Here is a 19915-nt window from a genome sequence, read left to right as displayed (position 1 = left end):
TTCAGTGTCAGCTCTGATTAAAACTGCTGCTTCAATGAAGCTACCACCAGAATCAAAACAATGAATTTTATTATAAACACAATCAGGTTATGCAAATGTGCCTTTCAGGCTCCTGGCAGGCTGCCAGGGTGATCCCCAGTTTTCTGAAGTTTTGCTGCTGCTGTAATATGAAGTTGTAGTTCCTGATGGAAGGTGCTGGTTTAGTGTTTTTCCTGCCTTTCTGTAGCTCCAGAACAGGTAACTGGCCTCCTGTTCTCTCCTTCCCCTGGTGTTTGCCTCTAACCAGGACTGGTGATGAGTGATCTGAATCCACAACCTCGTCCTGAAGAGTTTTAGGGGATCATTGATGGGTTTGATCTCTGAGGGCTGTGCTGAAACCACACACAACAAGCTGAGATTGACTCTGGAGCGTGGGTCTGGTGATGCTCCAGCCCCTGTGGTGGACCTTAAGTGAATGTGATCCTTCACTTGGAATGGGAAAACATTTTCTTCTGTGAGTGAAGCTAGAGGGCACTCCCATGGATTTTTTCCCTTCTGCTGTGGAATGCAGTCAGCACTGCAGTGACATGGGCTCTCAGGCATTTTTCTTCAAGTAGAAAACTTGAGAGTGACTTGTTTGAACTGCCTTGGGTGTCTAGAGCATTTTCTTCTCGAATTCTCACATTAAAAAACCCCCACAAAGCAACAAACCACCAAGCTGTTCTCTTCAGGAAACAGCTAAAAGCCTTCTGTAAAGGCACTTTGCTGGGAATGGGAGGAGATTAGGAGAATATTAAATAATTAGAAAATAATCATCTTCTACCTCATGTGTTTTCTCCCCCTTTTTGTTCCACCCACATGCTGCTAATTTTCATCTTTTCTTCCTGCACATCAAGACGTCAGAGACTGCTTACAGAAAAAGTTGTTTTTCCTGAGTTGTCTGTATGCTTTATTAATGCAGCAAAGATGACAAGAAAGGAGGGGGAAGGAGGAGGTGGGGATGGGGAGGGGGGGGACAAAAGGACGAGCTCTTTCATGGTCTCCTACCAAAGGGTGACCATTTTGTTCACTGTTGCATTTGCCAGTTGCCATGGCATCCCCCTCTCACTCTATCCTGGAGGTGTATTCTTGATATAATTAACAGCTCTCCTCCTTCTGTCTCCTGCAGAAAGCAATCATTAAGTGAACATGAAGGAAAGAAAAGACACTTTTTATCTTTTACTTTGTATATTAATGTTTTTCATCCTGCTACCTGGTCCCTCTTGGTCCAGTAATGATGTTTTTGTGTATGGAAGTGTTGCTGCAATGTGGTTGCCTGTGTAGAGCAGGACATTAAGCCCCTGCATGCATTTGTGTTAATGGGGGATTTAGTTAGGCTAGAGTTCAATCTTCTGTGTGTAAACCTTTGTTATTTTCAATATATAAAGTGGTCTTGGGAAATACAAGGTTCTTCAGAATCTTGATCATGGATATTGCTGGTATTTCTGAATCACCTAGAGGAAAACTTCCAAATGAGATTTCTTTTAAATGCTGCTGTAGAGAGTTTGAGGGTGGGGGGTGGAAAAAAGAAAGGATAGGCATTATTTATTTAAAGCACAATATTGAGCTGGAATTGGAGTGGTAATACTGTGGAGCATAGTGTTCAGCAGTTTGTGTGACAGCTTCCAGGCTGTGTGAGGATGTGCTGGTGTCCTGAAAAAACTCACCTTTGTGTGAGGTTGGTTCTGACTTCAGCTCCACTGGAGTGCTAAACTCAGGCATGGGAGTAATTGGGGAAAAAAAAAATACCACAAGAAAATGTTATGTAACAGTTGCAGTTCCAGCATCTTTCATTAGGAAACTTTTGTTGGGAAAACTTTCCCTTTCTTCGGAACATTTGCTTGTTAATTTTTCCCAGAGCCACAGAGCACTGAGCCCTCCCAAAAGCAGGAGAGGAAAAGTTGCTGTAGGATTTCTCTGTTTTACAAAATGTGTTTTGAAAAAAAAACAGTATGGTAAAAATAAACCCTTGGTCAGGTTCTCTGGTTTATGACTTCACAGGCTACAAAGTAAAAAATTTTCTCATGTTTTATCTTAATGATGGATTTCTTTTAGCTGCTGCTAAAAGAAAGTTCCTCACTGGGAACTGTAGGGAGCTATTTTTTCCAGTAACATCTGTGAAAAAATTCTGCACTTTTGCTGTTAATTTTATTGGTGGAAGGCTGTCCCAGTGCTGGATTTCCAGCATTTTCCTTACTTGTTTTTACATCAGCTTTCAACATGGGAAGGGTTTGTCCATCACTCTGAATGAACTCTTTGAGGAATATGCTGAAATAGTCAAGGCTATAACAAATAGAGACTGTTTTTGTAACCTAAGTCAGAAACAGCCACAATTCACACATCCATCCTAATGATTCATTTAAATTTCAGCTTTATACATTCTTCAAAATGAAAAGCAGTTTTTGCTAAGTCTTTTAAAGGAGAGAAATAAGTCAGTGGGCTCTTTATGGAACCAGTGGATCATCCATGACACCTCATTTGGACATTAATAATAAGCCTTAAATATTCTTTCTATCCACTTGGATACACTAATCAATACAAAAGTAGTACTGCATACCCTTCAGTACCTCATGGTTTTTTAAAAAATCTAGAAGTCAGTCCAGTCTTGACCAGAGGAACCTGTAATTAAAATGAAATACAGGAAGAAGTCAGATAAAAGAGTTTTTATCTTAATTCAGTTGTATTCACATGTTCTGTAAGTAACATTAAATGTAAGAAAATAGTTTCTTCTTGATGACAAAGCCACTTTGTAATAGTGGTGGTAACAGAGGCACTGAGCCTGCTGAGGTGGATTGGAGAGGGAAAAAGGAGTAGTTCTGACTGAGTCAGAACTGAGTTTTGGCTTAGTACCACAGCAAAGTAAAAACTAAAAAATAATCTTGTGATGAGAAACCACATAAAACAGTGCTCCAGGTTTGTCACTGCCTCTCAGTTTCTACTGTCTGCCTATGGAAAACAAGCTTTCTTATCCCTTACTTATCCCTTTGTTTAGCAGTAGAGCTAGATGGACAGAAAAGGCTTCTGGTAAATCCAGGACTTACTGTAGTGGGTTTTTCTGGGTTTATTTCTCAGCTGGGTGTTATGAGGTGCTGTTTTCCTGGAGATCTGCAGGATGATGAAATGTGGCCCCATCAGTCCTGAGCAGTGCAGTTCATGGCACTCCCTGAGCTGCCTTTTGGGAGTAGCATCACTTAACAGATCAGAGGTGCTGGAATTCTTACCCCTGCATTAAACCCAAAATCTTTTAAAGAATGTGTGCCTCACTGTGGTGCTCATTTTAGCTTTGTGCTTCTGGATGGTCTTCAGTTTCTGAGTGCAGTAAAAACACACAAAGCAGGTTTAGATCCCTTTTCTTAAGGCTCTGTGAGGTGGAGAGCACACAGTAGCCAACAATGTTTTTTTTAATGCTTGGCTCTGATTTTAAAGAAAGCTTTCTCCTTTTTCTTCCATCCCCACCCCCTCTTTTGAGAAAACAAAGTCTGTGTGATTTTTTTTTTATTTTTCCTCCCAAAGCCTGTGTTTCATTGGGTTGAAAAGAACCTGTCTGTTTACAGCAGCCTGAGACAACTCTTCCCCAGGTCACATCTGGAAAGTTCCCTTTAAGTATAAACACAATAATCTTTGTGTTGCTTTCTTTTGTGTAAGGCTGCACTTTTTGATTACACATTAGAATTTTTGGTCATGGTTTTCCTGAGTCAGAAACATCATGTTAGTTTCAGCTTTATTCTTTTTTGTAAATAAAATGTTTCAGTTCTCTGGAAAAAGAGCTGGGATGCTTCATCCTGGTGAGGAGGAGGATAATGGAGGATAAGGTTATGGGATTGTGGTCTTGAGCAGAAAGGAAGGAACTGGACAAGAGGCACCATCTAAAGTTGCAGCAAGAGAAATTTGGATGAAGTGATTGGAAACAAATGTTCACTGGGAAGGTGGTGAAACACTAGAAAGGGGCCTGGAGGGGCTGTTGAATCTCCTTCCTCAGCAGTGTTTGGACTGGCCCTGGGCCCCAGTGAACTGGTGGAACTGGGAATTCAGCTCTGCTTCGAGCAGGATGTTGGGCTGGAGACCTCCAGAGGTCCCTTCCAGCAGCAATTATTCCATGGGGTTGCACTCTCTCTAATAAGTTTTGTCTGAATACCATCCAAATACTGCTGAGTTACTTTCCAAATGTCCTCTTTCTGGCTCTGCAAATAGCTGTGCATTTTTGTAGAAATCCAGTTTGAGGTGCAGATCCATTTTTAACTTAGAGCTACCTCAGTAGTACCTTTGTGTGTTTCTCTGGGAGAAAAAATTTGGATACAACAGAAGCACAGAAATGTCAGGTTCTACATCATCTATTATGCAAGTTAATGAAGTGCATGGGTGTGAAGGGCTTTCCCTTTAAATCACAGCTGAAAACATTTCCTCAAGTGATCTCACTTGTGGTTTTATCTCCCTCAGGTTTGTGTGATCCCATTTGTGTGTTCAGACCTTTCAGTTTTGGATCTGCTTTCAGAGGCAGAATAGAACTTTTTTGATCCAATGTGGTAATTGTTGTGAATATAGCTGCTGTATTTATTTATTTTATTTTTTTTGTGTACACATAGAATCTGGCAGGTTTTAATTGTATGCTTTTTAGAGATTGATTAATCAAGTTCAGGAACTTCAAAAATACATTCTGCCAATTATTTTTTTTAAAATGTACTTGTGTGCTCTCTACCTTTGAATTTTAAATATGCATTCTCTCCACCTGAAAGTTCCTCTGTTCTCTCAGTGAAATTCTACTGACTTGTCTGGCTTTGTAATAAATGTTTGGTCATCTAGGACATTAGGGTCCAATTTGATTTTACATCTGACAGCTGAACCCTGTTACTGTTTCAGACCTTCATACTCTTATCACCATGGTTAAAATGAGGGGGTTTTTTTCTTGGTAGAGGTATAAGACAAGCAATTAAACATCTGAGAATTCTATCTAACTGCATCTTTTACAGTCCAATAAATCTCCATTAAATGAAGACTGTAAAGAGTGTAAAATAAATGCTTTCTGTGGCCTCACATGCAAGAACACTTTATTTGATTACTGATAAGAATTATAGAGAAGATACTTGTTTTATGGGTACTTTTATTCCCTTCTTTGGTGAATTTATGTCCCACTTCTACCTTCTGTCTATATAACAAATGGCACTGCATTAAATTTTTAGCACTGGCTTTGGAGAAGAGCACTGCTCTTGGTGCCTCTCTCACTTGTGCACAGGCAGCAGATCCTCCTGAGCCTCTTTCAGCTGGACCTCAGTGTTACCCAGTCCTGCAGTTGTCAGGAATTTATGATCTGGAGTTGTGCTGATCTCTTATTTCACAAGTGAATACATTTTTCTGTTTTCTCCATTTCTTCTCTCATCATTGACTAAGAATGATTTCTTGTGATAATTGGCAAAGTCTCTTAAAGCACTGCAGATCTGTTTGTTCAGGTCAAGCACTTGTCAACGTATTTTTAAATGAAAGAAATATGTTTCTGTTTCCAGGAGATTGTAACTCATGCTTAATTACAGAGTTCAGGAAAGCATGTTATGTTGTGAGGGATGTGTTAAATTAAACTTTGTAAATGTGAATAAGTGTTCAAGTGCTAGTTTGGGAAATAGACCATAAAGAACAGAAAAATAATCCATAGAGGAGAAAAGATTTCTTTGGAATTGTGATTGGGTCACTGTTATATTATATTCACTTTAAAGAGAGTGTTTGCTGTCTGTAAAATGTGCTGTTTGCAGTACTCACTGAAGCAGGTAGCACAGAGTTAGTGACATTTTCTCACTGCTGCCCCTTTTTCTGTGCAGTCAACAGGGGAAGCACCCACAACCCCAAAGCACACGAAGGACAACAGAGAGAGCTTCTTCCCAGTAGCACCAGCCATGCTGCATCCCACCCCAGTGAATCCAGACACTGTGACTCCTGAAAACCTCCTGAGACTGAATGATCTGCATTCCAAATCCAAACCAGCCTCTTCTTCTTCATCCTCCTCCTCCTCGGCATCCTCAGTGCCGCCCTCCCAGGAGTCGCAGCGGGACACGGAGCAGCCCCGGAGCCAGAGCACAGAGCCTGCCCCTGGCATGGGGGATGTTGCTCGTGGTAAGTCTCAGCCAGGGACAACATTCTGGCCTCCTCTAACCAGTTTCTGTGTGGTGAGTTAATGCCTGAGTTCTGGTTCTGGCCCGTTTTCTGGTCGCTTCACCAAGTTCAAAAGGCTACACAGATTGTGCACCTGCATCAATACATTCTTTAATTTGTAGGACAGACTAAAAGAGTGACCACTCTATGTAACCTGTATGTGAAATCATGAAACAGCAGCCTGAAAATAGTCATCTCTTTTAGGGAATTGAAGTCTCTAGCAGCATTAAATTAAATATTTTTTTTTCTTCAGTGAGTTGAGGATCCAGTTCTTTTAACATTTTAAAAGATTTAAGGTATCTTGAAGTGATTACAATTAAAATAAACTGGTGAGCAGCCTACATCTGTCTTAGAAGTGCTTGATTAGTATAATTAGCTGCACAGCTCTCACTGGCCAGCATCTGTGAGTGTGGAGATACATAATACTGATGAGCAATATTCTACACGGTCTAGAAAGTTAGCTTATCATCACTATTATATTTCACATTTTAGAAAAGAAGCATCTGATGGGACCTGCGTGTTGGAATGTGTTATTTATAGCCCTGGTGTGGTTATGTGCCAGGTTAGAGCACAGGAAAGGACTGAAGAAACCAAACAAATGTTATTTATTCTCTAGCATGATTGTGTGATACATTTATGAATGTGTTATGTAATTGGTCCTATACAGTTTTCTAGATGAGGAAAGACTAAATGAGAATGCTGTCATTTGCTTTACTGCTGTCATGGCAGGCTGGCTCATTAGCAGCCCAAAAATCTCTGTGCCAGGCAATACTGATCCAGTTTGGGGAGTGAAGGAAGGTTAGACTCAATTTCAGCCTTGCCTTGGTGCCCAAAGAGGTGGTTGGGAATATCTGTGGGACACTGTGCATGTTAAGGAGGCAGATCACCTGCCATAGCCTGTACTTTGCTGCAACTTTAGCAGAAACACTGTCTGAAAAAGCATCTGCTGCTGCCTGTGCTCACTCCATCTGTTCACAAGCCTGGGCCCAGCACTACTCACAAAATGCCTTAGACAAGTCATGGGAGCCCAGATAAAGTTATGAATGAAGCACACACAGAACAGGTATTGTGGAACATGATGCATGAAGATACAGTGGAAACAATGTCCAGATTTGTGAGACAGGATGTTTTCTTAGTTTGGAATTGTGACTTGGTGAAGTTTTTGTCTTTATGCCTTTGGTATGTCATTTCTTTCCTTATGTAATCAGCCTTGGTATTTGAATGCACATGGTCTGAATTCATCAGCAGAGAAGAGCAAGTTAGGGAGAAATTGGCAAATTTCTCAAGTTTTCCCAATTTGCTAATCTCTGAGTACAGAACAAAACTGAAATTTAACATCTAGTATCAGCAGTGGTATTGTCTAATTTTCCTTTTTCACAATTCCAGGGACAGATTGTCTTAGGAAGGGAAAAGAGAAAAGTGGAGTGATGAGGAAGGGATGGCTTAGTCTGTGTGTAAATCACATTTGTTACTGTCCTTGGGAAGCAAAAGAATGGAGTTGCCTGGTGTCATAAGATGTCTTGTCTGGCTTGTTCAGCAGGGAGTAATTTGGGTTTGTGCCTAGACAACAGGGGAGGAAAAAATGAATCCTGTGTGAAGCTGTTATGTGCTTCCTAAGGAGGCTGGTGACAATGCTGGGAAGAACTCACACATTCTTCTGGTTTTCAGGCAGAACTCAGGAGCATTTCTGATGTGCTTTCCCCTCTGCAATTCCCCAGGCCACATCACAGTGATTGGAACATTTATTTTAATCTTTTGACTTTCTGGGCTTTGTTAAGGTTGTAGAGTTAGATATTGTTCATTCTTCTTTGATGTTTTCTATGCATCATCTTGGTTGAGGGAGATGGAAGGGTTAGCTGCCAGAATTCCACCCCTGAAGCTGAAGATCAAGAGGCTCTCTCCAAAGCTCAGTGCTGAATGCATGTGTTGTACCTGGCTCTCAGCCCTACCTGACAGGTCATTTTTCTAGCTGAGAGAGACACCAATTACTGCTGGGTCCTTTCTTCTTTTCTTTTTAATTCTCCTGCCTTTGCATCCACTTCCTCTAAGAAAAATTATTTATAATTCTGTTACAACCCTTTTTCATCTGCCTTCCATTAGTTCTGTTTGGGTAAAAACTCCTCCCATTTTTAGAGTAAACTGTTTTCAAGTTTTTTGTCTCATCACCTCTACCTGTACCTACATATTCATGTGGAAGTATTACACATCAGAGAGGATTAACTGCTCTTGTTTGCTCTGATTTCACCCAGGAAAAAGATTATTTTTTTTCCCCAAGCATTGTTGATGCTATGCACTCTTTTCTGATGTAAATATTTTCCTGAGATTGTGTCTAGTGCATGACTAACTGGCACAGAATGCAGCATGGTGGAGTCCAGCAGCACAGGGATGATGGTGGCAGTTTCAGCAAGACATCTTCCTACTTTTTGGGTATAAATGTACTTGGGACTCTCAGACTTCCTAACTCTGCCTAACATTTCTCTGGGGAAGCTAAAATAGGACAATTAGGGTAAACTCCCTCCAGCCTGTCACACTGTTCCAGTATTACATGGCTCTAAATTGCTGGAAAATCTTGACATTTCCTTCTTCACTGTCCTTATTGCAATAATGATTTTTATGAGGAATGAACAGGAAAATATTCACATTTGAGTTCTGATACTAAGAGGAGGTTTTTATACCTGGAATTATTTAAAGTTCTGTGTTTTGCTTAAAACCAGCTATTTACCAAGTTGGAATATAAAATTCAAGTAGAAGACTCCCCACTATTAATTTTTTGTCCATTTAAGGCCTAAGCAGTTTAATATGAGAGCAAGGTCATGATAAAGCTGTCCAAACTTAGAAATTCAAAGGTAGGGAAGACAATTCTTTGTGTTGTGCAGGGAAGTGGTGTTCCATAAGCCATGGGAATCTCCTGCTGTAATTTCAGATGTTTGTAAAATGGGCAGAAGAAGGGAAGGAGAGGTGTAAATACAATTCAACCTCTGTAGGACTTTGAGAGTTTCAGAAGCATAAGAAATAAATACAACTGAGGACAGTTTCATGGAAAGATGAGCAATGAAATTAAATTGTTTAAGTGTGTGAAGACAACTGCAGAATCCTTGAAAGGCAGTTAAAGAGTGTTTTGAAGTGGGAAGTCTTAAGAATTCAGTAACATTCAGTAGAGTTGGAATGTGACATTTCACCCTGTAGGATAACTGGGTGCTGGAGTCATAGGAGAACATTTAAGGTGTAAGGAGCATCTTTTTGCAGAAGTCTGCAACTTAGTTCATTTTAGCAACTGATCCATGACTTTAGGTTGAGGGGGGTTCTCAGAAGACTGAGGAGACTGAATGTTTTCCTAAGGCATCACTCCAGAGAATGTAAACCATCATTTTGCACTGACTGCATCTCTGTATTAAAACAGTGCATGGCACAAGGGCCCACCTGGATTCCTTGTAGTTTCTAGATACCCAGGCATCAGTGGACATCCACAATTCCTGTTTCTGAGTGAAATAATGGAGATTGTACTTTGCCATCATAAAGTTGAGCTTAACCTCATTACTGATCTCAGTGGGTTCTGGGTTTGCTTGTCATGAATTTCCAAAGGCAAACACAGATTTTAAGAGCCTGTAGTTCAGTGTTTTGACAATTTTCTTATTACACAAAGGTATCTGGTCCTGTTGGCCATGCCTTATTTTAACTGTGCATTTCAATTCCAATTTTCATGTACTTTTTAAGTGACTGTAAGTAGTAACATTCAACCCTCTTAACTGCAGTCAGTGTCTCACCTTGTTTACTCTGTAGAATTCAAAATTGTGCTGTAGAGCACAGAGTTGTTCTCAACAGAGGACTCAAAAAAGATGAAATAGAGAAAGTCAGGCAGGCCAAGGACCTGTGGCTTCATGTGAGCTACCTATATATTGCAGTTACCTGGCATGAAGCTTCCCATTAAATGCATGTATTCTTCTACTCTGTTTTCCTGTGCCATGTGTGTGCATCTTCCTTTCACTACTTTCTGCTCAGTTTCCAGTGTTGTTCTGGTTTTTGACAGCTGTCTTCCTCTCTTCCCAAGGCTGGATTTCTCCTAGGCTTTAAAACCTCTTCTTTAAGTGCTTTTAAGTTTCTTTAAGCACTTTGTGCTATCCATTGGTGCTGTCCTGGGCTGGAAGCTCCTGCCCACGTGTTGGTGACTGAGGAATCATCAGTGGGGAGCAGCCAGGCTTCCTCCAGTGAGCTCTGCATGGGCTTTCTCTGATCTCTCTCTGCTTCAGCCTCCTTGGCAGTGGTATTCTCACTTCCCCTTGTCTGATCCCTGCTTTTCCTGCAGCTTTTTATTTTTCACAATGGGTGCACTCCGACAACAACTTGTCTGCTGAATGTCAGCAGGGGTTTCCTGTTTGTGAATGACTCTTTAACTCCTTTTTGCAGTGCTCAGACAGTACCAGTCAGTCATGGCTCTTCCTCTTCCCTTTGTACAAGTGTGCTGATTTTCCTCCTGTTGAAACAAGCTCATTCCAGAAGAATTTTTCACTACACTTCATGGCTATTTCTGATAGCTATATTTCAGATTCCTTAAGTTTTATTTACTCAATCCAGTATAGTGCAGAAAATCCTTTGACATTAAAACTGTCAAAATTTCTATGTCCCTGTGTTGGATCAGTAAGAGCAAATAGGGCAGAGTCTGGTGAGGTGATGGTTTGGAGCCAGGGTTTGGTGCACTCAGGGCAGCTCTGGGCTCCAGGAGGCTCTCTAGCCCTGTGCACTCTTAGATCTCCCTGAAAATCCTGCAGAGTCATTGCCCTGTGGATGTCTTGCACTACTGAAACACCTTTTTTTTTGAGATTTTTGTAGAGGAACATGGTAGCAATGCTGTATGGTTACAATATGGTTCAGTTTCACTAGTTTCAGATTGCTGTCAGCAGCATAAAATTTGCATATATTCCTGCACAAAAGCAGACTGAAGAGAGATGTAGTTATAAGTCCTCTGCACAGGTATTGTGTTGCTTACAAAGTACTTAGAAAATTGTGGGGTGTCATTACATTCACTTAAGAGATTTTTCTGCCAGCTGCTTTTGCTAATTTCCTTGTGCTTAGCTGGCTGTCAGGGCAAAGGAGGGTGAAATATTGATGGCAAAGGAAAGAAAGGTCTTACAGCTTTTGTTAGGTAACTCAGAGACATTTCAGAAGCAGGAGACTGTCCTCTGGTGCTGCTGTGATGCTCTCTAGATGATGTGTCCTTGCTGAATCAGATATTAAACAAATAGCAATTAGCTGTGTTTTGATAATGCCATTTGAAAGTTCATGTAGTAGAGTATCAAACTGTAGTCTTTTTGATCTAGAACCATTGTTTGCTTTTTTAAATTGAAGTTATGTTTTTTAAAAAAAAAGAGAAAGTTAGGATTGAACTTCAGGGTTTTTCTTTAGCTGAGTGCATTCCAGGTTTCTGCACCTCTAGGGCAGCTGGTGGTGGCAGGGAATGTTCTTGGACACAGGAATTCCACTGTCTCTGCTGTTAGACTGGCCCCAGCATGGCTGTTAGAGGGATCTGGGAGTTAATATGAGCCAGGGACTATTTCCAGGAAGCACTTTGAAAGCAGCCACCCCAGTTTTAAATTTTAGTCCCATTAATGTTCTGTGACAGCTGACCTCAGCATTAGGAAGAGTTTTGGGGTATGTCTCATTTGATTGTACAGTACACTCTCCCTGCTCAGGACCTTGTGATAAATATAGCACTGGGCTGTGCTATTGCACTGCAAACTTCTGTTCACCAGACTGCTTGAATTTCTTTTATTTCAGGGGGCAATAGAACTTGTGTTCTGCAGCTTTTCGCCTCCAGAATTACTCTGATGCTTAATTTTTAGCATCTAACTTTGTGTGTCAGCTTTGAATGTAATTTCCTGCATTTGGCATTTCAAGTCAAATACTTCTTTCTACAGCTATATGCACTAAAAGCACTTGGCAGTGCTTTTGAGAAGTAAATTTCACGGCAGGATATTTGGAATGAATTTAGAGAAAGCAAGGCCACCAAGTGTACCTGCCACATCCTGTGATGAGCTAGGTAACCTCACTGCCTGCTGTGCTGTGGTACCTCATGGCTAAAGGCTCTGTTGTTTCTGTGTTTCAGCATCCTTAACTCTCTTCAGCTGAGCCAGCCTGTGCTCCAGTGCAATCTTTCTGCTGACTTAGTAGCACAGCTCATAAGGAAACTCTGAGCTCCTTCAAATTCAGGCTTTCCATGGCCTTTGCAACTGCTGTGTGGGGAAAAAAGCTGTATTAATTCCCAACACACTGGCAGATGGAATAGAGAAAATTAATTGTTTTCACATTAGTATTATTCCTTGGAAATGAGGTAAGATACTTCCTCCACTATGTCAGGGAGCAAAGGATCAGACTATTTCCATTGGGTGGAAAAAAATATTGTGTGCCTTGTACAGTAAATGAGTTGTGTGAACAATTGTGTGTGCTGTGGGTGGCCACTAGTGCAGAGTAAACCAGTTGTTCCTGGGACTGGGAAGAGAAGTGTTCCTACAGTCTGGAGGCACACAGAATTCAATCCTTACTCTTTTGAAGTGGTTGGAAGGCAAGGCAGTACAAATCAGCTAAATCCTACTGATGTATTTTTTCAGGTAAATGCTACTGATGTATTTTTTCAGGTAAATGCTACTGATGTATTTTTTCAGGTAAATGCTACTGATGTATTTTTTCAGGTAAATCCTACTGATGTATTTTCAGGTTTTTTTGTCTTGGCACAGGGAACTGCTGGGGAAGGTATTTTGCAGAGGGATGAAGACAAGTGGTGCAAGTGCTTTATTTAAGAACTTGAGGTTGTTGTCTGTTCACTTCTCCTTGTATTTTCTTTTGAAATGATGTTAATATTTTGTCCTGGAGTTCAAAGCTCGGCTCCCTCTTCTTTCCTATAATGAAGTGTTGCTTTGTGCATGCACTGTGTTGCCTTATATTTTTTAACATATCTGTGCTGTAATACTTGAAACTGCTTCTGTTAGGTACTGGAAAATGTTTTTTTCCAGGTGGTAGTCACATTTTCTGGGCTTGTCTTTCAGTTGTAATGTAAGAGGTTTGGTGCATGACTAAAGAATTTTTTGAAACTCCTTACAAAATGTTTTATAACACTAATGTTAATGCCTCATACATGACAGCATGATGAAATCAAATTATTAAGCATTCAGTGCAGAGGGACCAGAGCAGCTGCTTGCTGGTTACAGTAGTACTGCTTTTAAACTTTCTCCACATCTACAAATTGCCAAGTGCTTATTTTTGCCAGTGTTATTTTTGATTTTTATGCACATCAGAATAGCAAAGTGAACGGTCTCAGTATAAAAACGGTTGCAGGGTTGTATAATCTGTGTGTTTATAGTGTGTGGCTGAATGCATGGAGTGCATTCTGTGGATGAAGAGCTGGGGAGAGGATAGAGGATATTAACTGTGATGAAGTCATGAACCCAGGCGCCCGCTATAGGCATCTGCAAACACTGGTTACCCTGGCAACAAGTGGGAAGAGGTTGGAGAGGAAAGCTGGAGTAGGTTGTTGCATTGAATTGTTGTCAGCTTGTTTCTTCCTCACTAAAGCAGGGAGATGTTGAAAGGTATGATGTCCCTCTTTCTGTGTCGTGTACTATTTTATGTGGATTTAGGCAGTCGTTGGGAAAGGGAAGGCTAAAAAAAAATACTTGTAATTGAGCTGGATTGGAGAGGAACTTTTCAGTATCAATAGTGACGTGCATTGCAAATCTGTGCTTTTCTCTGTGTGCTTAATTTGTGTGTGTTGTGTTGTGAGAGTGCTAAATGGGTCTCCAGAGTACAGTACCTGCCCCATCCTCAGCCTGGGGACAAGTGGCTCTTGCATATTATATCTTCAGAATCTGGTTTGATTTTAAACTGGGTTTGTAGAGCTAATGTTCGAAAACCTGTCAAGCCAGTACAGGTACTGGGTAATACCAAAAGATTTATTAACTGATATTAAAGCTGAGCTTGTGAGCACCTTCAGAATGTGCTGCACTTAGATTCTGCTGTTCTTGCACTTGTGCAGAATATTGTGGCTCACGAGTTAGTGGAGTCTTCACCTCCCTGGGGAAAGTTTTTATTAGAAGAACTAGGACATTATGTTCAAGGCTTTAGCAGCATCTTCCTCAAAACAAATATTAAAATATTCTCTTCAGAAATCCGTTTTAGACAAATAATGAGGAGATCCAACTGTCTTCTTGATTGTCCTTCCTTGTTTTGACCTTTTTGTCTGTAATGAAAAAAGAACAAATATCTATGCAATATATTAAAGTCTAAATTATGATATGTACATCGAAACAAGCAATTCTTATTGTTTTCAAGAAGTATAAAAAATGTTTTGTGTATTAACTTTATTTTTAACTTGGTCGGTTGAGTGGCATTGTTTCTATTTAAATTTTTTTAAAAATTAAAATTGCACAGTCCTGAAAGAATGAAGTGTATGACCCAGTCAGGGAATAGAATTCTGTGACTGTATTGAACATCTCTGACAGCAAGGAATTGATTAACAGACAGTGGTTCTTGATTTCTATTGTACTGAAATGCACATTCTAAGAGAATATTAACAAATATTGTTTCCAGAAGTGCAGTGATAGAAATACACAGCATGCCAGACTCCTGTCCTTTCATTTCCATTCACTTCTACATTAAAAAATTGTTGTCAGATATTTTATTCAAATTTAAATCTAATTTGACTGCACTGTAAAACTGCATCTTCAAAACTTGAAAAAATACATTCTGGAAGATGGAGATGTATATGAGGATGCTGATTGCTCTTGAGAACATAGACTGATACCAGTTTTGTAGCATCTTCCTAGAATTAAGCTGCTCAAAAGAGCTTTTGTCAGTGGGCCATAATTTAGTTAAAATAAAGTACAGCAAATCAGTTTAAGCAATGATATTTTGTATAATTAAACAAATATTATAATCAGCATAAGAAGTAGAGTTTTGTCATTAAATAATAATGCAAATCAGAGCTCTTATTCTGTATTGTGAACTAACAAGTCCCTAATATAGTTAAGGAGTAGAGTAGATACAAAACTGCTCTCAGTTAGCAGTATAGTTGAGGCTGCAGGATTTGCAGTTTATTTGTATATGGTTTTGTACCTGCTAAGTTAATTACTGGTTTTTATTCTGGGTTAATAAGTGAATAAGAAAGATTGTGTTAGTACTTACCCTGGCTGCTTTAGAGGGTGATTCTGGAGAGCTGGAGTTAAAAATGAGTTGACTTCTCCTCTGTCTTGTGGAGTAATCTGAAATCATCATCATCATCATTTTCACATTGCTTTTCTTCAGATGCAGTTGCAATGTTGGCTGGTGTCATTGCTCAGGTGTCTTGTAGCTGTGTCAGTGTGGGATGGGATGGGAACTGGGATGGGAACTGGGATGGGAACTGGGATGGGAACTGGGATGTCAGTGGCATGGGATGGATGTGCTGGCCTGGGGCTCCTTTGGCAGCATGGGGTTAAATCCCCTGGGAGCTGCTGGCATCCTTCAGCTCTCCTCTGCTTCTTCACAAGGGAAACAATGCTTTGGGATTTTCCTACTCAAGATTCCTACACTTAAGCACTTCCTTCTGCGGTGTTTCTCAGCTGATTTGGTCTATTAATACATGTACAGATGCAAGAATTATTTTCCTGTTCCAGTGCTGTATTTTGAAGTATCCAGAGAGAAATATGCAAGAAAGTGCTGAGAATGAGGACTACATTCATCTGCATTAGACTGTTCCATTTTGTGCTTGATAGTGAGTGGAACATCTCAGAACAGGAGCTGCATGTGAACTGTGCTGTAGTGGATGACCTTTCCTTTTTGGGAGCTATTGGACACTTTCCTACGAGCAATCTCATTTATCCTAAGGCTTATATGAGATTTTAGCTACAAGTCTAGATGATGGGGCTTTTTTTGTACCTATGAAAATTAGTGGATGAAAGAACAGCCTGCTTTCCTAAGCTTTTTTCATACAAGAACCATAGAAATGATAACTGTAAAAAAGTTGCATCTTTCAAACTGCGTAGATCAGACTGTTAAGCTGTGATGTTTTCTGAAACAGTTTCTGCAAGGGGAACTCTTGTACAGGAGAATATTACCATGGTAAATTCCAAGATCTTCTCTATATTGGTGGAGATGGAGAAGTGTTTTCAACACTTGAGGGGGTGGGAGCAGTTTTCCAATGAGGAAAAGTTAAAATATGTATTCCTTTTTAAGACATTGCATGGTCAAAATCCCAAATTAATTTAGAGCATTGACATACAAAGAATTTTAGAGCAAGTGAGACTCTGAATATCCACTGCATGTGCTGGTCCATGGTAACTGCCTGTGCACACCTTAGCCTGTGGAAATATGAGGTGACTCAAATTAGACTAGGCAGTCCTTTGTTTTTAAAGAATCTCTTCATTTTTAAGAGTAAGAGCTTGTCTGTTTGCTTGAAAGGGCCCTGACAGCTCTCAATAGTTGACTGAAAATGACTCCTGTTATGTACAACATGCAGCTCAGGGTGGAAGAAAGCTGGTTTAACGTTGCATTAATTGAAAGGCAGGTACATCTGCTGTGTGATAACAAGACTGTACACACACATGGATGCTGAGTTATAAACATCCAGGTTCTGGACTAGCAAAAGGTGGGAATTTCAGGCTAATGTGTCTAGAGAGGTACAGTGGACATGTCAGTGGAGAGTGGGCATTGAGTGTCACTTGATACTGGTTTCACAAGAAATGGATTTGGCCCTGTTATTCAACATTCCCAGTGATGAGTCTCCCTTAGCAGTGAGCTGTGCTCAGTGCAGCAGGTACCTGTGCCTGGGGATCAGAGAGGGACCCATGGATCACAGCTGGCCCTTCATTCAGGGTGATGGATTTTGCTCTGCACGTGGCAGCTTTTCCTCCCAGCCCTCCCAGCTCCAAAGGAAATACTCAGCTCTCTTGTGTTTTTGCAGATGTGCAGAGATGACAAAATTCCAGATTCAAATTTTTTTTCCTTCGCTTTTTAAATGACATTTACCTTTTTTTAAGAGTTTGAATTGATGGCACCAAGTATGAAAAAGTTGCTTTTGCCATCTTGACTTGCCAATATTTAATTTCACTCACTCGTGTTACGGTTTAGACACAGAGCAAGGGTTAAAAGGATTTTTCTACCTGTTGGTTAGACAGCCAAAGGATTGAGGCTTAGGAGAGAGATCAGGATGTCTCTTAATCTGTGAATTATATTTCATTACTAAAGAGGAAGAAGAGCTTGAAGTGCCTTTGGAGGGGCTTGGATTTCAGCAGCAGGAGTCACGGCTTTGTCAGCAGATGAAAATGGCTACTGTCGCACCATCGCCAGAGCCTGTTTGCTGGCAAGTGGAGCCCGTGCCCAGCACAAACTCGGGACATGTTTGTACCCCAGGTAGGAGCTTCCTGTGCTTCAGAGAATTCTGAAATGGGGTGAGCTGGGAGTCTGCAGGCACTGATTGGTTGGACAGTTGGGATTGATATTCCTCACTTTCTCTGCCTGCCTTCCAGTCAAGTATTCCCGAGTTTAGATGTGTTCCTGCAGTGCCCGAGCTTCCTGGGCAGGAGCCCTGTCATCCCTTAGTGCTGATTCTGTTTGCTGCATGTCTGGCATGCTAAATACCATGGCAGCAAAGTCAAATAAAAAACCCCCAGTACCAGCTTTCATGCAATATAGTTTGTGCATCCTTTAAAGCAGAATTTTTCTTTTAATTGAAGTCTTACATGGGGCAGTGTGGTAACACTTTGGGTTACACTATTGCGATATTTAGCAGAAGGAAATGGTTTTTCACAAAACTGACTCAGTCTGAGTAAACATAAAAACCAGCATTACAGCAGTTTGTGTTCTGTCCCTCCTCTGCCCTCTTCCCAAGAGAAGTAGTTGATGTTTTAATTGAAAAAAAATGTAAAACCTGGTATTGCAGGCAAGCATAGTCTAGATATTCATGTTTGGGGTATCTTGTTTTTCCTTCTTTGTGAGAGGCAGATTATCCTGTGTCTGATTACTGTCTGGAAGGATTGGCTGCCCATGGAGATGGGTCACTGACCTTGATGGAAAGCCATGCCTCATCTGTTGTGGCAGCTCTTACATTCCTGTGTGCTGTTGAAAACATGCAATTCAATTTTACATCCCTTAGTAGTTTGCTGTACTGCTGCCTGTTTCTCAGGATAGCATGAGGAAACTGGCATTTTATTTCGCTGTGTGAGTGGCCATGTTGGTTCCCAATATCTGCCAGAGACAGATTTGACAATGCTGAATCTGAAAAAATGTATATGAGCCCCTGTTGTTATTACCAGAGTGAGAAAGGCTCTGGTGTTTCCATTTATGTAGCTTCTAAAAAACAATTTTGGCTCCATGTGAAGCAGCATTATTAGTAAGAAATCTCTTTTAACAAAATATTCAGCTTTTAACATCAGAGCATTGTCATCTACTGGTTATTATTCTGTATAAATAATTTTGTAATGTGATAGTACCTAGGGAAGGGCTGGATCCTTCTTATGAGATGTAATCAATAATCACTCTGAGAAAGTTTGCACTGTAGAGACCCCAAGCTGAGACACTTGGGAGGGATGTGGAAATGCTGCTAACTAGTGTGGGAGCCATGAGCACACCAAGGAGGGGTTTATGGCAGGATTTGAACAGAGTCAGGGGGAAATTCTGACAAGTGTTACCATATATTTTTGCTCTCAATTGTTGGGGAGTTGCTCTCTCAGTAATTAAAGAGACAACGTTGTGGTAGAAGAAATGAAGACTCTTAAGTAAAGCTGAAGAGGTTTGTTTGTTGCAGAATGGAGAGACAGAGAATGCAAAGATGATTTCACCTGGCACAAGTGGGAAGATGGTGGTTGTAGTAGCTGTAGATGGCCAGTGCTACACTACCACTTGTGCTTGGTCAGGTTGAGTTTCTGCCATCCAGTAAGATACTTTTGAATTACTGCTGGTTTCCAGTTGTCATTATACAATCTGTTTTTCTCTGGTTCTAAGCTTTGGTTATTGCAAGGCTTAAAGAAAGAGCCAGCCTTACATCTAACAATGAGCTCTTCCCTCTTCTTTGACATCTGAAATCCTAGATAACTTCCTAACATATTTTTTCCTTGCTGTTTCTGTTTAGCCTCCAGTTCCAAGCCTGAACTCAGCTCCAGTTCACAGACTTTGGGAAGTCAGCAGAACAAGACAGATGGCACCCGAGTAAAAACTCGCATTCTGCCCAACATGCCAAAGCTTTTCATACCTTCATCTGTCACCAAATTTCCACCTGAGATCACTGTCACTCCACCCACTCCCACCCTCCTTTCTCCAAAGGGCAGCATTTCAGAAGAGACCAAGCAAAAATTAAAGGTAATAAAAGGGAAACAGTAATTTTTTAGATTATTGTTTTTTTATCTTAATTCTCCCCTCAATAAAATACTTGTATGAAAGAAGCAACAGTTCATGTCCCCAGTTCATAACTGGAGGTAGAGAAGAAGTGGCAGGAGGTGTGAGCTGTTACCAGCAGGAGCCAGTTCTTAAAGGACTGGTGAAGTCCTGGCTGTGGGTGAAATCAGAGCTATTCTAGTCCCTATCCCTTTTCTGAGGGATTTGGAAAAAATGACAAGAATGGCTGAGTGACCTAGTGCTGCAGCCATTGCAGTTCTTAGATTAGTGGAAGCTACCAGAACATTAACTGTGGGGAAGCCTGCTAGTAAATGTTATGTTGTTTTACATTAGGATGACATCTTTTATCAGCACAAGACAGTTACTGAATGTGAAGGAATAGCAACCAATGGGCTTTTGTCCC

The 19915-nt window shown here is 40.7% G+C and overlaps 1 protein-coding gene across 3 annotated transcripts in view; it reads left to right on the top strand.

Moving 5' to 3' along the window:
- CABIN1 (calcineurin binding protein 1) overlaps window positions 1-19915 on the top strand; it is a 105080-nt gene that overhangs the window by 83697 nt on the left and 1468 nt on the right. For 2 of the 3 annotated variants that reach the window (XM_015643769.2, XM_015643768.2), the window contains exons 35-37: window positions 5826-6117; window positions 17368-17532; window positions 19250-19476. In XM_015643769.2, coding sequence (XP_015499255.1) covers window positions 5826-6117; window positions 17368-17532; window positions 19250-19476 — 684 coding nt within the window. The remainder of the gene's footprint in view (window positions 1-5825; window positions 6118-17367; window positions 17533-19249; window positions 19477-19915) is intronic. The other variant, XM_015643770.2, reaches the window with a different exon arrangement.

The sequence above is a fragment of the Parus major genome, chromosome 15, assembly GCF_001522545.3.
Source record: "Parus major isolate Abel chromosome 15, Parus_major1.1, whole genome shotgun sequence".
Classification (NCBI taxonomy): Eukaryota; Metazoa; Chordata; class Aves; order Passeriformes; family Paridae; genus Parus; species Parus major.
This window is presented reverse-complemented; position numbering and strand designations above follow the sequence as displayed.